General features: G+C 35.6%; 1 protein-coding gene across 1 annotated transcript; it reads left to right on the plus strand.

Moving 5' to 3' along the window:
* Nucleotides 1-64: 64 nt before the first annotated feature.
* Nucleotides 65-19,572, plus strand: UCHL5 (ubiquitin carboxyl-terminal hydrolase L5). Its single transcript, XM_009892875.1, has 11 exons — nt 65-263; nt 935-998; nt 2,723-2,828; nt 10,770-10,895; nt 10,982-11,043; nt 11,125-11,255; nt 12,866-12,929; nt 14,032-14,134; nt 14,589-14,702; nt 16,565-16,663; nt 18,958-19,572. Exons 1-11 carry the CDS (start codon nt 65-67, stop codon nt 19,000-19,002), a joined length of 1,113 nt encoding a protein of 370 aa, XP_009891177.1. The 3' UTR covers nt 19,003-19,572.
* Nucleotides 19,573-20,626: the final 1,054 nt, after the last annotated feature.

Raw genomic sequence — 20,626 nt, forward strand, 5'->3', positions numbered from 1 at the left:
CCACGGAGCCCGTCCTATCACCCGGGGCACATGCAGGCTTCTGCCCGAGAAGCTGGATAAGCACATGCTGCGTAGGGGAGAACGCACCGCATCGGGAGGGAATACCTGCGTTTGCGAAGAGCCGGATCCGTGTTTGGGCCGTGTGCCAGCTGACTGGGTTACAGAGCCGCCAGGAGACGAGGACGTTATGGGAACAGGCTGTGACCAAGCTGAGCTGTGGTGCTTGGGCGGCAGGCTGGGCAGCCCACGAGGGGCTGCTTTGGGTTTTAGAATATTAAATTTTACGCTGAATTGCATTTAATGTCTTTGGCAATGCTGCTGTTATACGTTTATAGCAACAGATAAGTCTACGCGGGATTTTGGCCAAAGAGGCGAAATGATTTTATTCTAGATTGCGGTGATATATAATTTCTGTCACGTCTTTCTCTCACAAGTGAAGTCCAGGCATGCTTCTCTTCTTGTGTTTGCGTTTAACTAATAGATTAATCTGCCACGTGCTAAGAGTTTGAACTTTCAGGGCTCTGTCTTATGGAAAAGTCTTGCCTGAATGTGTTGTTTACAGTATTTTCAGTCTACTACCATGGGTAATTTTCTCTAGAGATAAGTGTTTTAAGTTTTTCTGTGGACTAGCTGACAAAGTCTATAAAAAGAACATTGTTTTCACTTGAGCAAAGGACATGAGGTGACCAAAGATATGTTAATCTCCTCTGCTTCTTTTTTAAATGAAGCCATGTTACAGAGGAGAAATTCCTGAAATAATTTCTCTTGACCAGCCTTTTTAAGGAAGGTGCATTAAAGCCTCTAAATAGACTTTTTCATAACCTGGACATACAAGTTGTAAATGTTACTGTAGTTTTTTCATGTGTCTGTCTTTACTGGCTGTGTCCCTTTTAAATGAGGTAATTGAAGAAACCCGTATCTTTCCTTTTTTCAGGTTGTAGAGGAGCACAAGTTGAAGAAATATGGAGCTTGGAACCAGAGAACTTTGAAAAATTGAAGTAAGGCAGTTCTGTAATCTGCATGCGTTTTATTCACATTTGTATGAAGTCGCTGAAAGAATGTGTACTAAACTCTGTTGGTTTTTTTTGGTGGGTTTTGTTTGTTTGTTTTGGTGTTTGTTTTTTCTTCAGTTTCCACAGAAGTTCATGAGGATTTTTATTTAACTAAATGCCTGGCAATTAAATTACTTTATATTAATTCCTTGGTACTTTATCTATCTGTTCTGGTTTTGGAAAGAGATGCTAATAGCAGCTAGAATGTGAAAATAGATTTCTAATGATTTTGTCATTGGCTTGCATTATATCCTTTGACAAACTTCTGTTCCTTGCTTTATCTACCTTCTTCCTCACGTAACACGATATTGCATCTGTTGCCTTAAATAAATTAATTTACTGTACTTATGTACTTTTGTAACTCGTTTTTCCTGCAGAACCACTTCCATATGTATGTGAAGGCAAATACTCCTGTTATAACTGATGGTGATGGTATATGGAACAGTTCTGCCCTCATTGAGCAATATTAATTCTTCTACCATTTTGTCTGTGATGCGTTGTTATCCATGTTTGCACACAAGATTTTAAGACGAAAATGCCATCTAACCCAGACCATACTCTATTCCTGTGCAGATATCCTATGCTTGCATTAGTAATCTTTCAGAAGATGTAGTTTTAGAATTTTTGACTGACTGAATATATTTGACAAGTGACAGCCGAATGGCAAAAATGTTACTTGAGAAGTGATTTATTTGCTGCCTGCACTATGTACTTCATCAGAACATTACCTGTTTTGTTCATAAAGTAACAGCTTTGTTTGCTTGTACTGTCAGATGTATATCTTTCTAGTCTTGAGTGATGGCCAGCTTCCTTCCTGCGCATACGTGCAATATTTTCACTTAAATGCTAAGAGTTAAAGGATATAATAATACATAGCATTTTTTTTAATTCCCACAGTGGACCCACTGTTTAAAAAGACATCTCAGACTTCTGGACAGAGCTTAGGAAAAGTTTCTCATACCATACAGTAGTATGTTTACCTTTTGTAGATAAACCTTTTGTGGCGGTGACCTTAAATTCAGTTTGACACGATGAATAAGTTTTTGCTTAATTGTAGCTGTAGATCTTGTAATAATTGTTTCCTTTGCTAATAAATTTTTGGTTTATGGGAATACTAAATAGAGTGTAACATGCAGTAAAAGCTGTTTACTATGCAAGACGTGCAAGTCTGAACGAAGAACAAGACATGATTTCAGTAGAAGGGAAAACTAGATTTCTCTTACTTCTTAGACAGATAACTCAAAGCATGAAGTTTCACAAGAGCTCCTATTCTCTTTAAATATTTCATTTATGACTAAGAGGATTACCAAAACTTTAGTTTTTAGATTGACAAATGTTTTGATAGCTACTTATCACTAACAAATTCAAAAGTGTTGTGTAACTGTAATAGTTACAGTAACCCAGAAAACTGACTTACGAAAATTACTGACTAAATGCTATTTCAGATTGGGGTTGTTTAGCATGTGCCGAAAGAAGCCTGAAGTATGTTCTGCCTAATTAAAAGACCACATCTGAAAACTTCAGTGCAAGTTCCCTATGTTTAGAAAGAAATAATTAAGAAAATTACTGTAGCAGCATACAATTAAATTATAGTAGAGGTTTCTGGGTTTGGTATTTTTCATCAGTGCAGGTAATTTATTTTTTTTCTTCCTATCAATTTTATCTTTTAGGCCGGTACATGGGCTGATTTTCCTCTTCAAGTGGCAGCCTGGAGAGGAACCAGCAGGTTCTGTTGTTCAGGATTCCAGACTGGATACAATATTTTTTGCTAAACAGGTACGGCAAGTTCAGTATTATTTTTTTTTTAGATATGTCATGAAACATAGCTTTTAATACTGGAACATAAATTAGCTTTTTGTTAATATGTACCCAAAAATTAACACTTTATAAGGTGAAATAACTTTAACAAATTCTGTGAGACTAGGAACTATGTATTAAAAGATGATTAACAAAGCAAATCAGATTGATCTGGCAAGTCAGACAAAAATATCAGGTATGGAAGAGTAAAGCTCTTATTTATTTGTCAGCCACTTCCTATAAGAGTAAGTAACTCTTCTGTGCAATAATTAATTTGTAAATCTTCTCTGCAGAATGAGCAAATTATTTTTTTGAAACCACTTTCAACAAAGTCTAGGAAGAAATGCTTGTTTTGGTCCAGTTCTTATTTCTTGTGTTTTTCAAATGCTCTGCAGCCAAGGCAGCATAACTCTACGGTAATACTTTCCTTTAAAAGTTTGCAGACCATTTTGGCATGGAAGTTTTAAGTATTTAAATCAGTAAGGTGAATTTAAATTAGAAATGACAGGAAAATTGGTTTTGCTAACATAATTCATTGTGTTTTATTAAATACTGAGTAGTACTGAAATTCTGTGTTAGCTTTGACAGGCTGCTGGTGTAGTGTTTGCAAGCAAGAAAAGCAAGAGAAAGTAACTAGAATGAAAGTAGAAGTACTTAATAAATGTTTTTAGTTCTTTTTAAAGACCTGCTTCTCAAGCCGTGGTAAATGTAACAGTCCAAACAAGAAGTGTAACCCTACCTGTGTTAATTACAAAGCATTCATATCAAAGGGCAAATTATTAGGCTTTCTATGAAGACTGACACATAGACTGGTTGTTGCTTTGGGATGTGGTTTTTTGTTTGTTTGTTTTATAGTGGGTTTTTTGGTTGTGTTTTTTCCCCATAAATGCAGAAGTGTTTTATACATAAGTTTCAGGATGTAAAGAAGTCTCCACATGCTTCTAGCTAAAAGTATAGAAATATGGAAAACAACAGAAACATTAGGTGCATCTATAACTCTCCTGGCTACTCTGTACATGTCCTTCTGTTGTGCAGATAGCCATCTTTAATTTGTTTCTTTTGTAATCACCTTACTGTTTCATGCTATTGTGGATGACTTTATTCCGTGGTCTTTTTTAATACGATTTTCTTCATTCTTAGCCGGCTGCAGCTCTTGAGTCCTGCCAAGCAGTGTCCACCATTCTTATGATACAATGATCAGCAGTAGTTTGCCAAACATCTTCATAGGTTGATGAGTCTGATAGACATTGATTTATGTTGTGATTTCTAGCTAATCAAACATACTGTTAATGATCAGTAGGCTGTGGCTACAGAATAGCCTTGATGCAAAGAACCTCAGGGAAAATCCTTAATAAAGCTCTGAGGGGGTAGTTACATGGCAGGAGGAAATTACTGTGATATGAATCTGGAGAGGTTTTTTTAATATGAGGGCACATTTATCCTCATTCAAGGGACATCATCTGTCTTGTTTCCTGTGAGTAGATGAAGTTCTCCCAGAATTGCTTTTCTTGTGGATGCTGAAAAGTTTCAAAGCATTTGTCTGCTTGCTCCACTTTTCTTTTTTTTTTTTTTTTTTTTTTTATCTCTCCACTTCCCTTTTTGAGAAATGACACTGTTTAAAAACAAGTAGCTAAGAGGAGCTTTGAGCTTCAAGTTGGGATTGCAGAACGTACATCAGAAGACTTGGATAATGTTAGACTTGCTAACGATGAAGTCTTCTTTCTTTGTAGCTTTCTTTGAAGCATTCATATTTTACTGTTTTCTTAAGCTTGAAACCTCTTTGTGGAGGTGTAGGAAGTTTATAATCTTTCCCTTCTTTCATCTGCAGCCTTTAAGGAGGGCGTGGTGGAATGACTCCTAAGAATTCCTTAATTTCAGCATGGAAAGTGATTTCTAGAAGCGTTCACTATTTTAAAATAGTAGTACCTAGTTATGCCACTTGATGGCCTGGAATACACATTTCATAGAACGGTTAGAGTTGGAAGGGACCTTAAAGATCATCTAGTTCCAACCACCCTGTCATGGGCAGGGACACCTTCCACTAGACCAGGTTGCTCAAAGCCACACCCAGCCTGGCCTTGAACACCTTGAGGGATGGAGCATCCACAACTTCCTTGGTTTCATAAGTAACTTGCAAAGAGTTTAAAATTAGAGTATCTTTTTCATGTTTTAGTATTGTCTGTTAGTCAAGTGCAGTGGCTTAGCAAAATCAAAACATTTCTTATAGACATACATATGCTTGTGTTTCATGTCAGTCCAGTTTTGCCTGGACTGAGGTGTAACTGAACAACTAGTGAAATAGTCACAAAGAAATAAAAATTAAAAGTAAACAGATAAATGAAACGGGTTTTGATATTTTGGTGGGATTTGTAATACCAGTTTAGCTCTGGTGACTTTCACATTGGAGGAAGTTAGCCATAGTTAGAGATCCAACTGGACAAGCTATGTTTTGAGGACTGATAGTGTTTTTTCGAGCAAATAGCTGATCTGATGATTTGCTGCTGATGAGAGCAGGATGTCTTGCTCCTTCCAACCTGTCTCTTTTTGACTTCATGGTTCTGTTTCTTTCTTGCAATGGCTCAGCTGCTCATTGAACTTCCCCAAGCCAGTGCAGCTCATCAGCCAGCAGTTTTCTGTAGATTCTCTGTGTGTATTTTCTGGGCTGCTGTCCTGCAACATTATGAGATGTATTTGTTCAGTGAGTCTGTACAGGCCAAAGCTGGTAAGAGGTAAGAGAGAGAACAGGACTTTCTTTATACTAGTACTGAAGTTGTTGGATTTCTTGAAATAGCAGTCTGTGAATCCTCCTGAGTCACCCAGGAGCACGAGGGTGCCTGTCTTAAGCATTAATATTAAAAATTTCTATTGTAAAATAGCAACTCCTCCCAGCTATCATGCAACTGGTCTCACATGCCTTTTTTATTTTCTCTGTGCATGTTTTAAGTCCAATTTTATGGTGGCTTTGAGGATGGAGTTTTATTATCTTGCAAGAATCTTCTTCAGATGTCAGGATTTTTTTTTTTTTCTTAATTACAAAAGTGATGAGTAAAATAACCATTTGTAGGGTGGAACCCCAGGAAAAATAGATTTGTTTTCTGGATTAGCAAAATTTTTATGACCTTTAGGATTATCGGTCTGTTGATCTGTGTCTTCAAAACTGACGTGACACTGGAGCCCTAAAAATCTCAGGAAGTCTTGGGCTCTTTACTTTCCCGTACATTTTCTTCTTTGAAATGTTACCCTCCAAAGAGATCGGCTACAATCCGTTTTACCACGGAGTAGTGGTCTTGCTCATGTGGGATTCAGTAACTGTTAGTAAGTAACAACAATTTAGTATGGGAAATAAATAATGCTGTTACAGCGTGGGTGTGTTTCTGTTCAATGTAATTAAATGTTCCATCTTAAACATTGTTTCATTAGGGGGAAAGGGCGTAACTTCAGTTAGCTGTAAAAGGCTACAGCTGTCAAACTGTCTAGCAAAACATGTTTAATATTGCATTAGAAAACACAATTTTGATAAGTAGCTAGTGCATGCTCACATTTTACTCATATCCACTTTCATAGCAATGTTGTAGTTGAATTCCAAATGACAGCTAGCTCTTGTTCAAACTTAAATCACGAGTATGTTGGGGGGGTTGAATTTTAAAGTCTGTCTAATATGCATGCATATTAAAGGATTTTTTTTTTTTGATGGTCACTTTTATGTGCACTCATGTTAAATATGGCCTCCCTGTTATGCCTAGGTATGATTTGGTCCTCTATTTGAGGCCACAGAACTCTGGATGATCTTACATACCCTTTGAGCTAGGATACCTAGGCACAATGAGGTGAGTTAAGGATACAATTTCAGCCTTAACTCTGAGTTTCCTGATTTCTGTGTTGCTTAAGTAGGCCCTTGTTGTTATTTTTACACACAGTGGCTATGCGATTGTACCATTCAAGGTATTCAGCTGTCTTCAGCACTGTTTTGAATAGCTGTATTCTGTGCTGATCACCACAGAAGTACAAGTGTCTTGACAAAAGAGAGTCCTATTGTTGCAGACTTACGTACTAATTTTTTTTAGTTTAATTCAATCTTCAGGTTTTATTACTGAAGTATTGGTATCATGCCTTTGTTTTGTGCCTTGTATTTATTTTATGCTGCATTGGGATGATAGAACATTACAATTGTGATAATACATTACGAATTAAATCTATATACCTTCAGAAAGAGGGTCTTCTAAGTGATACTGTTAATAACAAAACTTTGGTCTTTATTTATCTTTGTGCCACTAATGGAAGCATATTATATGTATTTTTTTAACATTTCCAATACTTCAGTTGATTTCAAAGTCAAACTTTTTGACATTTTCAGGTTTGGTGGCATTAAAGAGGGACCACATATCTGTGTTAAAACTAAATTTGGGTTAACAGATAACTTAAAAGAAGTAAAATGAACTTGCAACACACCTCATCAAAGTCCAAGTTTTTCAGAAATTTGATATAACTATAGGAAGATTATATCTTTATTCCAAAGGAATAAAAATAAATAAATGAAATTAGATAAGGTATTTAAACAAGAATAAGATTTGGCACTTTGTCCTAATGCTGAATTTTTCACACTGACCTTTGTAAAGCCAACTGTTTTTTAACGTTGGGATGCTTAGTAAGTGAACCCCGGTGATTTGCTGGTTATACTACCAATTGCAGCACAGAGTTGTCCACAGCTTTTTGAAAAACAAAATAGGTAATCCAATCAGATAGAGGGTGCAAGTCAGGAATTTAAAGTGGTTCAGCCTTAAGTTGATCCAGAAACTCAGATTGGATCCTTAGGGAAAGTCGCATGCCTATGAAGTTATGCATCTTAATTGAAGTGTGCCAGAGTAGCCTATTCAAGCAGTTCGTTTGTTTTAAACTAAGCTTCACTTGGTGATCTGGCAATCTTCTCAGTTTTTCTGAGTTCATGTCACTAATGTGCATATATATATCTGTACATATATTATCATTTTCTTTCAAATATTATTAAATACACCTTGTAGCTTTGCTGGCAAAATCTTTGAAATACGGGTATCCGCTTTAAGTTGGAGTCCTGAATATTGATCAATCAAAATATCTCACCAGGACTTCCTGGCCAGAAATGTATGAGCAAACATTGGGTCTTCTGGACAAATACAGAAAATCCTCCTAAGTTTCCTCAAGTCAAAATAAAAATATGGGACAACCTGCATATATTATCATGCTATCCAAATGCAGAAAATGTTTTCTGCCAATGCTGAGACACCTTAAGTAAGAGATACGTTGGAAATTAGCGTAGGTGGGTATCCTGACCAATTTGTCTTTCAGAGGATTTGCTAGCTTGTGTGTATGGCAGCACTGGACTGGCTGTGTGCATTGATAGGATGCTGTGCCCATGTGACAAATAAACCTTGCACTCATCTACATTTGGTACTGCAGTCACCACCTCCTCCTCACTCTGTACTCTTCACCCTGCCCATGGACTATTGCTACCTAGGTACCTCCTGCTTCTATTTTGGTAGTTCTCTTATCATCTAGATCCAGGAACACACTGTCTTTTTATGTGTATCACCTGCACTTGCTTCTTTACCTCTGCTACAGGACTATTCTTGCTGCCTTTTCCCTACCTCCTGCCTCTCGCTTTCTAAAGAGTATTTGTAGTTCTATAATGTATTTCCATTTCAACAGCTAGGGATCACTGGTCTAAGATCTCTGTCTGTTGCATATTGTTTCTAGCAGTAAGACAAGATTGTTTAGCTTGGTCCTTATAAACTTAAACAGACTTCTCTCATTCTGTAGTTGGAATACAAAAATATATTTGCGCTAAAAGGCATCTCACTTGATGAGACCACAAGTTCCCTGCGGAGTTTAATTTTTGCTGCTGTTTAAAGCTCTGTATCCAGCTGGTCCAACACAGTTTCTCTGTTGATCTTGCCTCTAGGCACAAAATCCTAGGCATAGTTTCCCTTCCCTTTTTTGAAGCCATTGTTGAGTTAGCGGTCTGCCAGAGCAACTGATTGTTCCATCTGGATTTTTCAGTAAAAATAGTTACCACTTAGTGCTGTGCCTCCCTATAATGTCCCGCATTAGTTATTTAACAAGTACAGTTTGCTGGAGTGACCTTCCCTTCATTGTAATAGCACTGTTCTAATAGTTCTTCACCACAGGTGTCTCTACTGTCTCTCTCCTTTCTCTGTCAGCTTAATTAAAATGTTTGTGACTACTGCTTCAGGTTAACCCACTCTAATCCACTTAGGATCTTCCTGCTTTCATTCTAGTACTACTTTTTACAACTTTGTCTGATACCATTTTCTAGTCATATCTCGGAGAATCTTTAGTTCTTGGTTCTTTTTTTCTATGTTACAGCATTAATTCTCTCAAATTATGTCATTCTAGTAGTCTGTGGTTTTTAATTTTTCTGCTGTTCATTATTTCACTGCCCTTGATGGATTTTCCTTCTATGTCCTTTATTTTGTAATTGTGTGAACTCTTGCCTTTAGCTCGTGTACCAGTTTGTTTGAGTTTCAGTTGCTGCAATCTATTGTGTGTAGTAGCCTCCCTTGATTACCATTTAAGTCAGCTAGTTCGTATTTTTCTTAATTTAAGAAGGGCTTTATTATTTCTTTACAGATGTAATCTGAACTGAGAACAACCTGAAGTATAGAAAATGAATATATAATGTGGCTTATAGTATTAACATAGTAGGTTTTCCTTTGTTAGGGACTAGTTTTGATTGTAAAACAGGCTGGTTGTTTTTTCTTTTTTTTTTTTTTTTTTTAAGTTCACCTTTCTTGTTGGAAGTGGTTTCGCATTCACAGCCCTGAATTAATTTTCATTTTTTTAATACAAAATCAACATCCTCTCCTCTGTCCCAGTCCTAAGGTACAAGTAGCATTTTCAATTGCAAAATAGTCTCATAGACTGAAGATGCATTATTTTTCCTAGCCTATAGCTTACTGAGAAAAAACTGCTAATAGGAAGTCTTTCTTGTATTATGGCCTTATACCATTTGATTAGTATGCTTTTAATTAAATCTCAGATTGTATTTAATAATCCTTGTAGTCTCTCTCTTTCTTTAAAAACTGTATTTTAGTTTGGGTATTACTAAGCAATATTAACAACATAGCTGTAATATGAAGAGGTATGTTTATATTTTCTAAAAATGGAATATTTATTGCTTAAGCCTAAAGAACAGTGTCACGCAGACTAGTAACTTAACTGTTAGGTTGAAAAGGATAGGTATATTGTAAATTAAGAAACAAGTGAAGAATCTAAAATTTCATATGGCTTATTCAGCAAACCATCTTTTAAAAAATCTTTACGTCTTGGAACACCTCTAAATGTTATTAGTTTATCTGTAGGATATTTGAAATTTTCTGTCCAGTGTAACCTGTTTATAAAAATTCTAGGTTCTATAATGTGCTTTGCCCCAAATTAATATTTCGTTGAGCTCCTACTCCTGATAGGAATTCTGAATGTTTGAAGGACATGCTCTTTGGGAGAGTGGACTTTTTTTTTTTTTAAAGACCATAGATACAATAACGTAATTTGGGCACCTTGCTTTGAGTAGTACTTTATTTGTTTTTCCACTGAGATCAGAGGGTTCCTATATTTCTTCTATGTCCTTCATTCATTACTTTAGGGAGGCGGTGAGATAGTAGAATGACAGAGATTCTATGTAGAGGTGTGAAATAGCAGTTTTTATCAATGAATTGTGTATGACAGCTATCCAGCATTCATTTTATTAGTCTCCTACAGCAAAGGCTTTTCTGTGGCTACTCAGACTAGATTTGCTGCCTGTTTTAGAGTAAAGGTCTAATGTGAATCAGTACAGAAAATGTGTGTTTGTAATGAAAACTGTTGCCCAGCTTAAATTAAATTTTTATCACCAGTACTGAACAAATTCTCAACACTTTTTTTTTCTAGGTAATTAATAATGCTTGTGCTACTCAAGCCATAGTAAGTGTACTATTAAATTGTGCTCATCAAGATATCCATCTAGGAGAGACTTTGTCAGAATTTAAAGAATTTTCACAAAGTTTTGATGCCGCGGTAAGTGCCTACTGTTTTCTGTATTTTAAGTATTATAGGGTTATATCTATGTTGGCTTATGATTTGATTTTGTTACTTACTTTCAGATGAAAGGTTTGGCATTAAGCAACTCAGAAGTGATTCGGCAAGTTCACAACAGTTTTGCCAGGTAATGCGTGTTTTAAGTCTTGCCGAAATTTGAGCAAATTCTTTTTCATCTCAAATTTTTTTTCAATCATTTTCTTTGCAGACAACAGATGTTTGAATTTGATGCGAAGTCTTCAGCAAAAGAAGAAGATGCATTTCACTTTGTAAGCTATGTTCCTGTTAATGGACGGCTATATGAACTAGATGGCTTAAGGGAAGGACCAATTGATTTAGGTAATATTTTATATTTTTTCTGAACATCCTTCATTTTAACAATAGCTTATTGCAAAAAATTGGTTGTGTGTTATAGGATCAAACCAAATTATTTATTAAAATAAAGGATATCTTTAAAGTTTTCTTAACTCACTATTCAGGCTTGTACTTCTTTGTGGTCATATATTGTTTTATTTTTATTGGTCTGAAAATGCAGTTTTCTTCCTGCTTCCTCCACATTTCTGATTATCCCTCCTTTCATTCAGTAATCAAATGAACAGGCCTTGCAATCCAGTGGGCTTCTAATACCTTGTTTTGTTGCAAGAGGGAAGTTTACATAACTCACTTCTCCTGGGTTTGCTCTCCTTATGGAAGGAAATATGATGTTGTTCTCAGCTGTCTCTAACAAAACCTGGTAGACCTATGTATCTTTATGGCTTTCCTTACCAATAGCGTGCAATTCCTTTTGCTAATATTCTTCCCCACATCTTCCTTTTTGTGGTGTTATCACCCAAGACAATTCCTATGTCATGTTTTCAAAGCTATTTATTTTCCAAGTCTATTACAATCTATTAATTTATTTTATCATTTGTTTCTTCTGTGGGAGCATGTATACAGCTGCCTCCATACACTTTCTACATTATGTAGCTGGTGTTTACACGCTGCCCTCTTTCTTCTTACGTAGCAGATATTTTCTCAATGATTTAAGAAAGAATAGCTACTTTTAGCATAATTTTGTTCTCTGCAAGACTTGTTCCTGTTTTGTGTCTTGTAATCTTTCTTAACTTGCAGTATGCGTGCCATCTTGTATGTTGAAAAGCTCTACAGTGCCTGTCAGGTCTGCACTTTCTTTTGAGTCTGATATCCGTCTCAGTATGTTCCATTTCCAGAGTGTTTTCCTGATTTTCTTGATAGTTATATTTATTTTTAAGCTGAGTAATAGCTTGCTACTAGATCTCATTTTTAGTCTGGCTAGAGAGACTATACAGTCTGCAGACCTACCACTGACATAGCTTGATTTTAAGATAAAAGAGATAATAGCTTAAGGTGATTTTGTAACTTGATAATGCTTCTTTAACAATTTCAACAACTTAAAGCAAATGAAGAGACTCATGATTTTGTGACCATAAAAGTTATCTATCATATATCCTTTTATATTTTTTTCTGTGTCTGACTTCTTAACATTGTATTGCATCTACATAGTATTAACTCTTTATTTTGTCTAAACGGAACAGCTGTAGCTACCGATACTTTTTTCTTTTGCTGTCTACCTTTATGTTGTCATAACAATTAATTTATTTTGTGTCATAAAAATCTTACATAACATATGTTCTCCCTGCCCTTCTCTCCTCAGGTTGTTTCTTGTTGTCAACAAAATAAGCTAGATTCTTACGCCCTTAAAACTTACGTTTGCTCCATTGCTTTGGTCAGTACATTATCTAAACATTGTTATTAAAAAAATGTGTCTTTCACCTCCTAAAAAAATCACCTGAGTAATTTGAGATTGCAGCTGCCAAGGAAAAACTTGTTACATGCTCTGAAGTTGCTGCATAAGCCTGAATTGTACAAGTCTTGAATTTGCAGTATATCTCTCAAAGATGATTAATTTTTTTTCTTTGTGTTTTTTCTAGGTGCATGCAATCAAGATGACTGGATAAGTGCTGTACGACCTGTCATAGAGAAACGTATTCAAAAGTAAATGGTCATGATGCTTTTAAAATATAGCCCTTTATATATGTTTAAAAATTCCTTATTCTTAATTTCCTTCAATTAAAGGCTTTCAACTGAATTTCTAAGGAATGACGCTTATGCATAATTTTTATATGCATATCACTGTGTGACTTCAGAACCTATTGCCCAACATGACCCAAATGTGATGATAGATAAATCTCAAATACGCTGTGTTCCTGTATGATTAATCAAAGTAGGTATCTGTAGTGAAGAGAGATCCTACTAGTACTCTGAAAAAGGCAGAGCAAGATTATTAACTCTTAGACAGCTGTGGGTCTTTGCGAGTGAAAAAAGAGTGCCATTACCATGGATAAAGTTTGAGTGTGCTTATAATTAAAAATACCAGAAAATAACTATATCCATATGGCTCGTATTTACAGAGAACAAGTTTTCCTTAGGCATGTGGCTTATTTTAGAAATTTAAGCTAGAAAAAGGTACTGTAGAAGTTTTCCTACTTCTTAGCTCTGACCCGAAACCGCAGCCCCAAACGTATTAGAAATAAAGTTGATTTTATGCCATTTTTAGGAAATAATTCTCAAAGTCTTTTACTTGAAGACTCTTTTTGATAAGCAAAATATTCCTACCAAATCACATTTGGAGAATTTAAACTCTGAAAGGCCTGCTGGCCTAATTGTGAATGTACTTTTCACATTGTATGAAGAAATCTCCAACGTTTTCTAACAAGTAACAGTAACAAGAAAGGGAAAACTACTGTGTGCAGCAGTCTTGTGCAAGCTTTGTTGTCAACAATATCATGTTTTGCTTTCTTTTTTGGACAGTTTCAATATTTATTTTTTGTGACCACAGACAGGAATAGTAATATCTTGGTAGAGGAGGTTATTGGGAGTTGTATCTTGGATAGTGCTCATCTGAGGCCTGATTTTATTTCGTGGCAAGATTGGATTTGTAGCACAACTTAATTTAATAGATCCATTTGGATTATTTTTTTCCACAAAATGCATTCCCTTATAGTGAAATCCTGGAGGAGGTTTTTGAGTTGTCATGTTAATGATTAATTTTGAAAGTGGTTGGTTTGTTTTGTGTTTTTTTTTGTTCTTCATTTAGATACAGTGAAGGTGAAATAAGGTTTAACTTGATGGCTATTGTATCTGACAGAAAGATGATATATGAGCAGAGAATTGCAGAATTACAGCAGCAACTTGCAGAGGTAGGCCGTGGTATTTAAGTTACAAGTAGTTCTCTGATAATAGTTCTGTGTCTTGCTTTATTATTCACCTCCTTCTCGCCTTGCCTCAAATAGGGAATTGCTGAAAAAAGCAGGGAACAATTACTACATATCTGTTTAGCAGAGTGCAGTGCTGTGTTGGTGCACGGATGCAGCTCTGGTTAGTTCTAAGTGAGTTAATTTGAGCACTCGGCACAGTATGACCCTGTCATTGTGGCTCTCTGTCTTGACAAATTTGCTCTGGTAGTGGAACTATTCTTTTCCTAGTACCTGAGCTAATCTGCTTATAACTAACTGCAGAAATTCCTTAAAAGTTCCTATAACTAAGCAAAACCAAATCTTTCTGTGATAGAAATACTCTTAAGACTTATTTTAATTAATAAAAATTTAAAAATTCAGTAATGTCATCTCTTTAACTTTCTATGTTTTGTGGAAGGAGGAGCCCATGGACACAGATCAAAGTAGTAATGTGTTAAGTTCTATACAATCAGAAGTTGCAAAATACCAGATGTTAATTGAAGAGGAGAACCAAAAATTAAAAAGATATAAGGTATGTAGCCTTTGCTTTTCTGATGAAACTATTGGAAAAGAAAGACAATGTTATGTAAATTCATGTTGCATATCTGAAATTATAGGTTAATTACCAGTTTGCTTCCTTTTAGCATAAGGTTAACAAGCCAATTTGTAATGGTCTCTGTTGCTCCCTTTGTTTTGCCACTTCTTAGTATTTTTCTCACTTTAAAATACTTTTTTAAGCACAGTGAGTTCTAGAACTCCTACAAAGAAATTCTTCTCTGTGCCCCAGAAGACTGGTGAGCCTTTTCTTGCTGGAGTTGTGAATTACACCACTCTGTGTAACAATGGCCTCTTGCAAAGTAGGATGTTTTTGTTGGTTTTTACTGGGACTTTGGTGCGTTAGTCCTAAATTTTTTCTTCAGAGCATTCATGTAACCTCTCCCAGCTCTTATTGTCAGTAGTGAAGAATGTTGATGCATCAGTTGATAATGAAGTCTAATCAGGAGAGTCTATGAACTTTGTGCATAGAATCATTCTGTCTTTGCATGCAACAATCCTAATCTGACCTACAGGCACTTGCATAGCTTTGAGTGAAGAAGCTCTCCCAGGGTACTTCAATTGTTCTTTTGTTATAGTTTACCTGCTGTCTTTTCCTCTGTGGCAAGCAGTGAAGACACAATTGGCATGTTCTGCGTTTTCCTAATGAAAGCGTATCGTTCTCTGAGATCATGCATGTTATTAATGAAAATGAGATATGGTAAAGTTTCTCAGAGGTCATCACTTGCAACTTTTTTGATAATTCCCTAATACTTTTGAAGGGATGTTTTGAGGGGAAAAAAAGGTGGGTAACCGAATTTTTTTTCCTTTTTTTTTATTACTTAACGTATTTTGGAAGATATAGAAAGTGGCTAGATTAAAAATAATTTTTAAAATACAAGTTGTATATATCAAAGGATGAAGAAATTAAAAAAATGTTTTCACTAGATTTTGTGTTTTTTTCACTAAAAATGAAAAAATATTTTCACTGGTTTCTAGAAGGTACAGACTGAGACTTAAATAATTCTAATGATAATTTCAAATATATTTCTGCAGTACATGTGTTAAGTTGTAAAGTGTTATTGTTATCTGTCTCTAAAGCAGTGTGAGGATGCAATTCCAGAAACTATATTAAAAAAAACAAACAAACAAAAAAACAAACAAACAAAAACAACCCAAGACCCAAAACCAAAGCATATGCTTTACCAAGCATGAAATTAAGCAAACAAATGAAACTGGGGGGCAAAAAAAATTAAAGTTCCTATTGTATGTGGAAAGAGCCTAAAAGTCCACACTTTTTTATGTTTGGGTATCTACTTGGGGTCTATGGGTGTCATTCCTCCCAGTTGAAAAACCAAACATTCTCCTACCTTTCTGAAGGATTGAACCATTGTAGAAGCTGCAGAGTGTTTACTGTAACAAAAATAGTTATGCTTTTGCATTACAGAAATGTTTTAAGTCTTCAGCCTAGGCTGAGGTCACAACTACGCAAGGGACTGTAAATATACATAGGTCAAACTGCAATTTAAGTTTTGGGAAAAAAGAGAATAGATAACAGTACTTGTCAGTGTCATGGCAGTGGCTAAACTATATAATCTCTTTAACCATTGAGGGTTTTTCAGCTCGTATGACAAAAGACTATAACGAGAATTTGTGCCTGGGCCAGTAAATTCATCTGGCCTATACTTTCTCACCATGTGCTCAGAATTTTATTGCTTCAACTTCATTTTTAGCTGGCTGAAAGTTAAAAAAACAGAACTCCAGTTCTTCCCCTTCTGGGGGAAGGGGCAATGATCAGGATGTGAAAAATCCCTGTTTAGCCATATAATAATTCTGTTAATGCTTTCAATTCATTTTTAGATTGAAAATATTAGAAGAAAACATAACTACCTGCCTTTCATCATGGAATTATTAAAGACTCTAGCGGAGCATCAACAGTTAATACCATTAGTAGAAAAAGTGAGTATTTCCTAGCTGACTCTTAAGAAACAGTATATTACTGTAATTCTTCATACCTTCTACTTAAAATTATGCAGTCAAATATCTTGGAAGCAAAAATGGCATGGGTTTATTTATTTAAACCACTACATTCAGATATATTGTTACTTTACCTGATAGCCCATTGCAGTTCTGAACTGACACAATTCCAATGGAGAGTGGAGATTGTGGGACCAACCAACTTTGCACTATTATGCAAAGACAAACGGTATCTCCCATTTGATAACCTAAACAAGTTTTTCTAATGGTGATATAGGAAGAGGCAATTCAATATCAGCTAAATGATCTGGAAAGCTGCCCAGCGGAAAAGGTGGGGGTGTTGGTCAACAGCTGGCTGAATATGAGGCAGCAGTGTGCCCAGTGGGTCAAGAAGGCAAACAGCATCCTGGCTTGTATCAGAAATAGCGTGGCCAGCAGGACTAGGGGAGTGATGGTCCCCCTGTACTCGGCACTGGTGAGGCTGCACTTTGAGTACTGTGTTTAGTTTTGGGCCCCTAGCTACAAGAGTGTCTTATGAGGAGCAGCTGAGAGAACTGGGGTGGTTTAGCCTGGAGAAAAGGAGGCTCAGAGGAGACCTTATGGCTCTCTACAACTATCTGAAAGGAGGTTATAGTGAGGTGGGGGTCAGTCTCTTCTGCCAAATAACAAGGTCTTTCCCAACCTAAGTGATTCTATGATTGCATTACAGGGCATAATATGCTATAATACAAGAATGCATTATTTGGACTTCTCTACAGGGGAAAGTCCTATTAAAATTATGATGTATAGCTCCAGTTGGTATGTGGTAGAGTTTCTCCATACTATCTTGATATCACTTTTTGAACCGAAGATTATTTAAACATGTACATACACAGACGTGTATGTACAAGACTGATCCCTTTTGCCTCTGGTCCCTGGACACTTAATACCCTGTTGTGTTGATTTATCTCGCTGTCGCCACTAGATGGCAACCTTTGCACAGATGTTCTGCTAATTTAGGTTGCTTGAAATGTGTTTTTTTCACTTTCTCTGTTCTTATACTGATTTACTGGCTCATTGTTTTCTGCTTTTAGGTGTCTAGATAGTTAATATTATTTACTATTAAGGTTTGTGTTAAGGCTTGTTTATTAAAGTGTGTCTGTCACTCTGGCAAGTTTATTAAACTGTATGGCTATTCAAGGACTTAAATTGTAATAAGATCCGTACTGGCTTGCATATCTACTCATGTGCTATAGACAGTATCCCTAACTTTGAACTGACACTGAAAAAGGATGTCTATATTCTTATAATGAAAAAAGAGCTGAATATTATTTAGTGAGTAAATTCTTTAGCTGAATTTACTTAGGAAAGTATGTTTGCAAGCCAGTAGTTTAAAAAAGAGTAACTGTTGCATTCAGTTTTTAATCTTTTCCTTCTTTGGGTAACTTGTGGAGTTTTAATCCAGTTTCACATTAACAGGATTTACTTACAACACCATCAAGCTGCTTTTACAAGTAAATTTCCAGTGAACCCAAGCGGCCGGTGATAACAGATCTTAATTCGAAATCACTGAATTAGATCCTGTTCTGTTCAATAATAAGTGGTAAGGAGCAGCAGTCTGACTCAGAAAGAACAAATGTTTTGACAGAAAGATGGCTAGTATTACATCTGAATTGTCCACTCTTCTTCCTTAATCTTTTTTCACTAAATTCATAAGGAAGAAAATGCTAGTTCCTTGTCAATTTGAACTATCTATCAATTGATGTAAGTTTTATGAGAATCTGTTTGCAAGTATCTGGTATGAACTCTTGTGGGATTTTTTCCACTCTGCTCTTTTGAAAGATCTTAAAAGCTAAGACCGTGGTTGCTTCAGAGTTTAATTTGTGATAATCAGTATATCTGAATGCAGTGTTTTCATGTGCCACAAAATGTTTTCATTAGGAAGAGTTATTTCTATGTTAAATGAAATGAATATGGAGGTATGAAAAATGAAGGTTCAACTATGTTTTAAAAATAGTGCTTTTTTTCACCTCTCCTTTTTTCCTATGGAAGTTAACTCATCTTACAGTTTTTGTATTATGTATATGTAAACCTATATGTATTCTTTAAAGGCTTTCTATATGAACCTAGTAAAATAGTAGTGGGGTACTTCTGAAGGGTCTAAATTTACATTTAAAATGTCTTTCTACAGCATATTTTGTTGGTTGTTCAATAATGTAATGAGTAAGTCATTCATAGCTCGAAAAAGAAGACCTTTGTCTTATCAGAGCTTAACATCATGTCCCTCTGTTTTCTAGGCGAAAGAAAAACAGAATGCCAAGAAAGTTCAGGAGGCCAAGTGAAGATGACTTTGCAAAATGCGTACAATTATGTGCTTCTGAAACTATTTTCATGACAACAAATAAAACTTTTCATAAACTTTAAATTTTGTCCAGCGCACGTTTGACAATTGTAACAGTTTGTCTTGTACTGTATGCACGAGTCTAATTTTCTTCCTTCACCTGCATCTTGTGCATGTAGTACTGCTAAGTAATGTTTGGGTTCTCTTGGTCAAATTCAGTATTTAATAGTCTATCTGATTTTTGAAAGCTTGGAAGTGAACCTAAAAATGTGCAAGGAAAATGTACCCATTTTGTCCCACTTGAATATATGATAATGATACAAACGCCAGAGTTTAAGTATAAGCATGAGCTTTCTTTGCTCATCCCTACTAACAGTTATAATGCTATCCGATTGTTCAGTGACATACCCTGTATCTTTGTTTTTATGAAGTATGTGTCTAATTTTTTTACAAAATTGAAAAGTATGGATTTAGCTGTAGAAACATTTGCAAAGACCAATGTATAATCTCAAAAGATCAGCATTGCTTTAGTAGAAAAGATAATAAATATTCCCATTTTTATTTTGGCAAACTTTCTTCTGTGGTATTTTATTATTGGATAAGATCGTTAGGATATGTATTGGAGATCATCAGCCTTATGACTTTGAGTATACATGTACTAAATTTGGGTTAGAAAGAAGACACATTATTGTTTTGGGGAGTTAATATTCTTGGATATAAGGGAGTACTGTTTTAGAGTATGTTAAATTTAGGTCTCTAAAACAATGCTTTTTAATTGACCTTGGGAGGTAATTTAAGAAAAAAACATAAATGGGAGATTCTTACTGGTAACAACATTGTAATGGAAGATGCTTGAACTGTCTTCCCTGGGACATGGACCAAAGGGAATGTCTGGGGAGTTGAGCTCATATGGTGTCCTACCTTCTTAGTGCTGCTTGGATATGAACTGTGGAAATTGTTTTGGTAACAATAGTAACAGGGCATTGTAACAATACAAAATATTTAAATCACTGAAACACTGTTAGTGTATATAAATTTCATTTAGAAAACTTCCAGTTTCTTCCTAAAAGACTCAGACAAGAAATAGTAAGGGGAAAAAAAAAAGCAAAAGAACTAGGATCGTTTGGAAGACATTTAAAACTAGTAAAAGATGTTTGGTTTGCTTATTTTGCCTTTAGACATACTTCATTGAACTGTTAGGTCTTACAGGCTCTCCTGATGAGAATATACTATTTTCAGAGAATTTTTTTGAAACCCCAGTATAAACCAAATTCTGTTATCTGTTGGTGCTTCATATATATTGCATATATATTGACAGGATAAAATTTTGGCTGAAGAAGTAAAACACATTCTGTGCTCTCCTACTGTTGAACGGATCCACTTGAGTCGTTGTGGCTGGAAGGGTAAGAGCTGTTTCAGGAAAGAACATGAGATCCATGTCTGTGTTTCGTACAAAATTGATTAGGTTGATGAGAACATTAACGGTGTGTGAGAGTTCCTTACTTTAGTAATTCATTGCAGCAGTATTTTTCAGGGGAAGGGAAAGACTGTTCCTCTGTGAGAGGCATTTCTAAACTTAAAATTATACTCTAAACTCCATTTCAACCTGTTGAAAAGATTTGTCT

This window comes from Charadrius vociferus, unplaced genomic scaffold (genome assembly GCF_000708025.1).
Source record: "Charadrius vociferus isolate BGI_N301 unplaced genomic scaffold, ASM70802v2 scaffold39, whole genome shotgun sequence".
NCBI classification, from domain to species: domain Eukaryota; kingdom Metazoa; phylum Chordata; class Aves; order Charadriiformes; family Charadriidae; genus Charadrius; species Charadrius vociferus.

Bases quoted from the DNA above. Each gene is read 5' to 3' on its own strand.
- UCHL5 (XM_009892875.1), top strand. From the start codon at position 65: ATGCTGCGTAGGGGAGAACGCACCGCATCGGGAGGGAATACCTGCGTT. The intron at 2,829-10,769 runs GTACGGCAAGTT...TTTTTTTTCTAG, and splicing joins CAATATTTTTTGCTAAACAG to GTAATTAATAATGCTTGTGC. The intron at 11,256-12,865 runs GTAATATTTTAT...TGTTTTTTCTAG, and splicing joins GGAAGGACCAATTGATTTAG to GTGCATGCAATCAAGATGAC.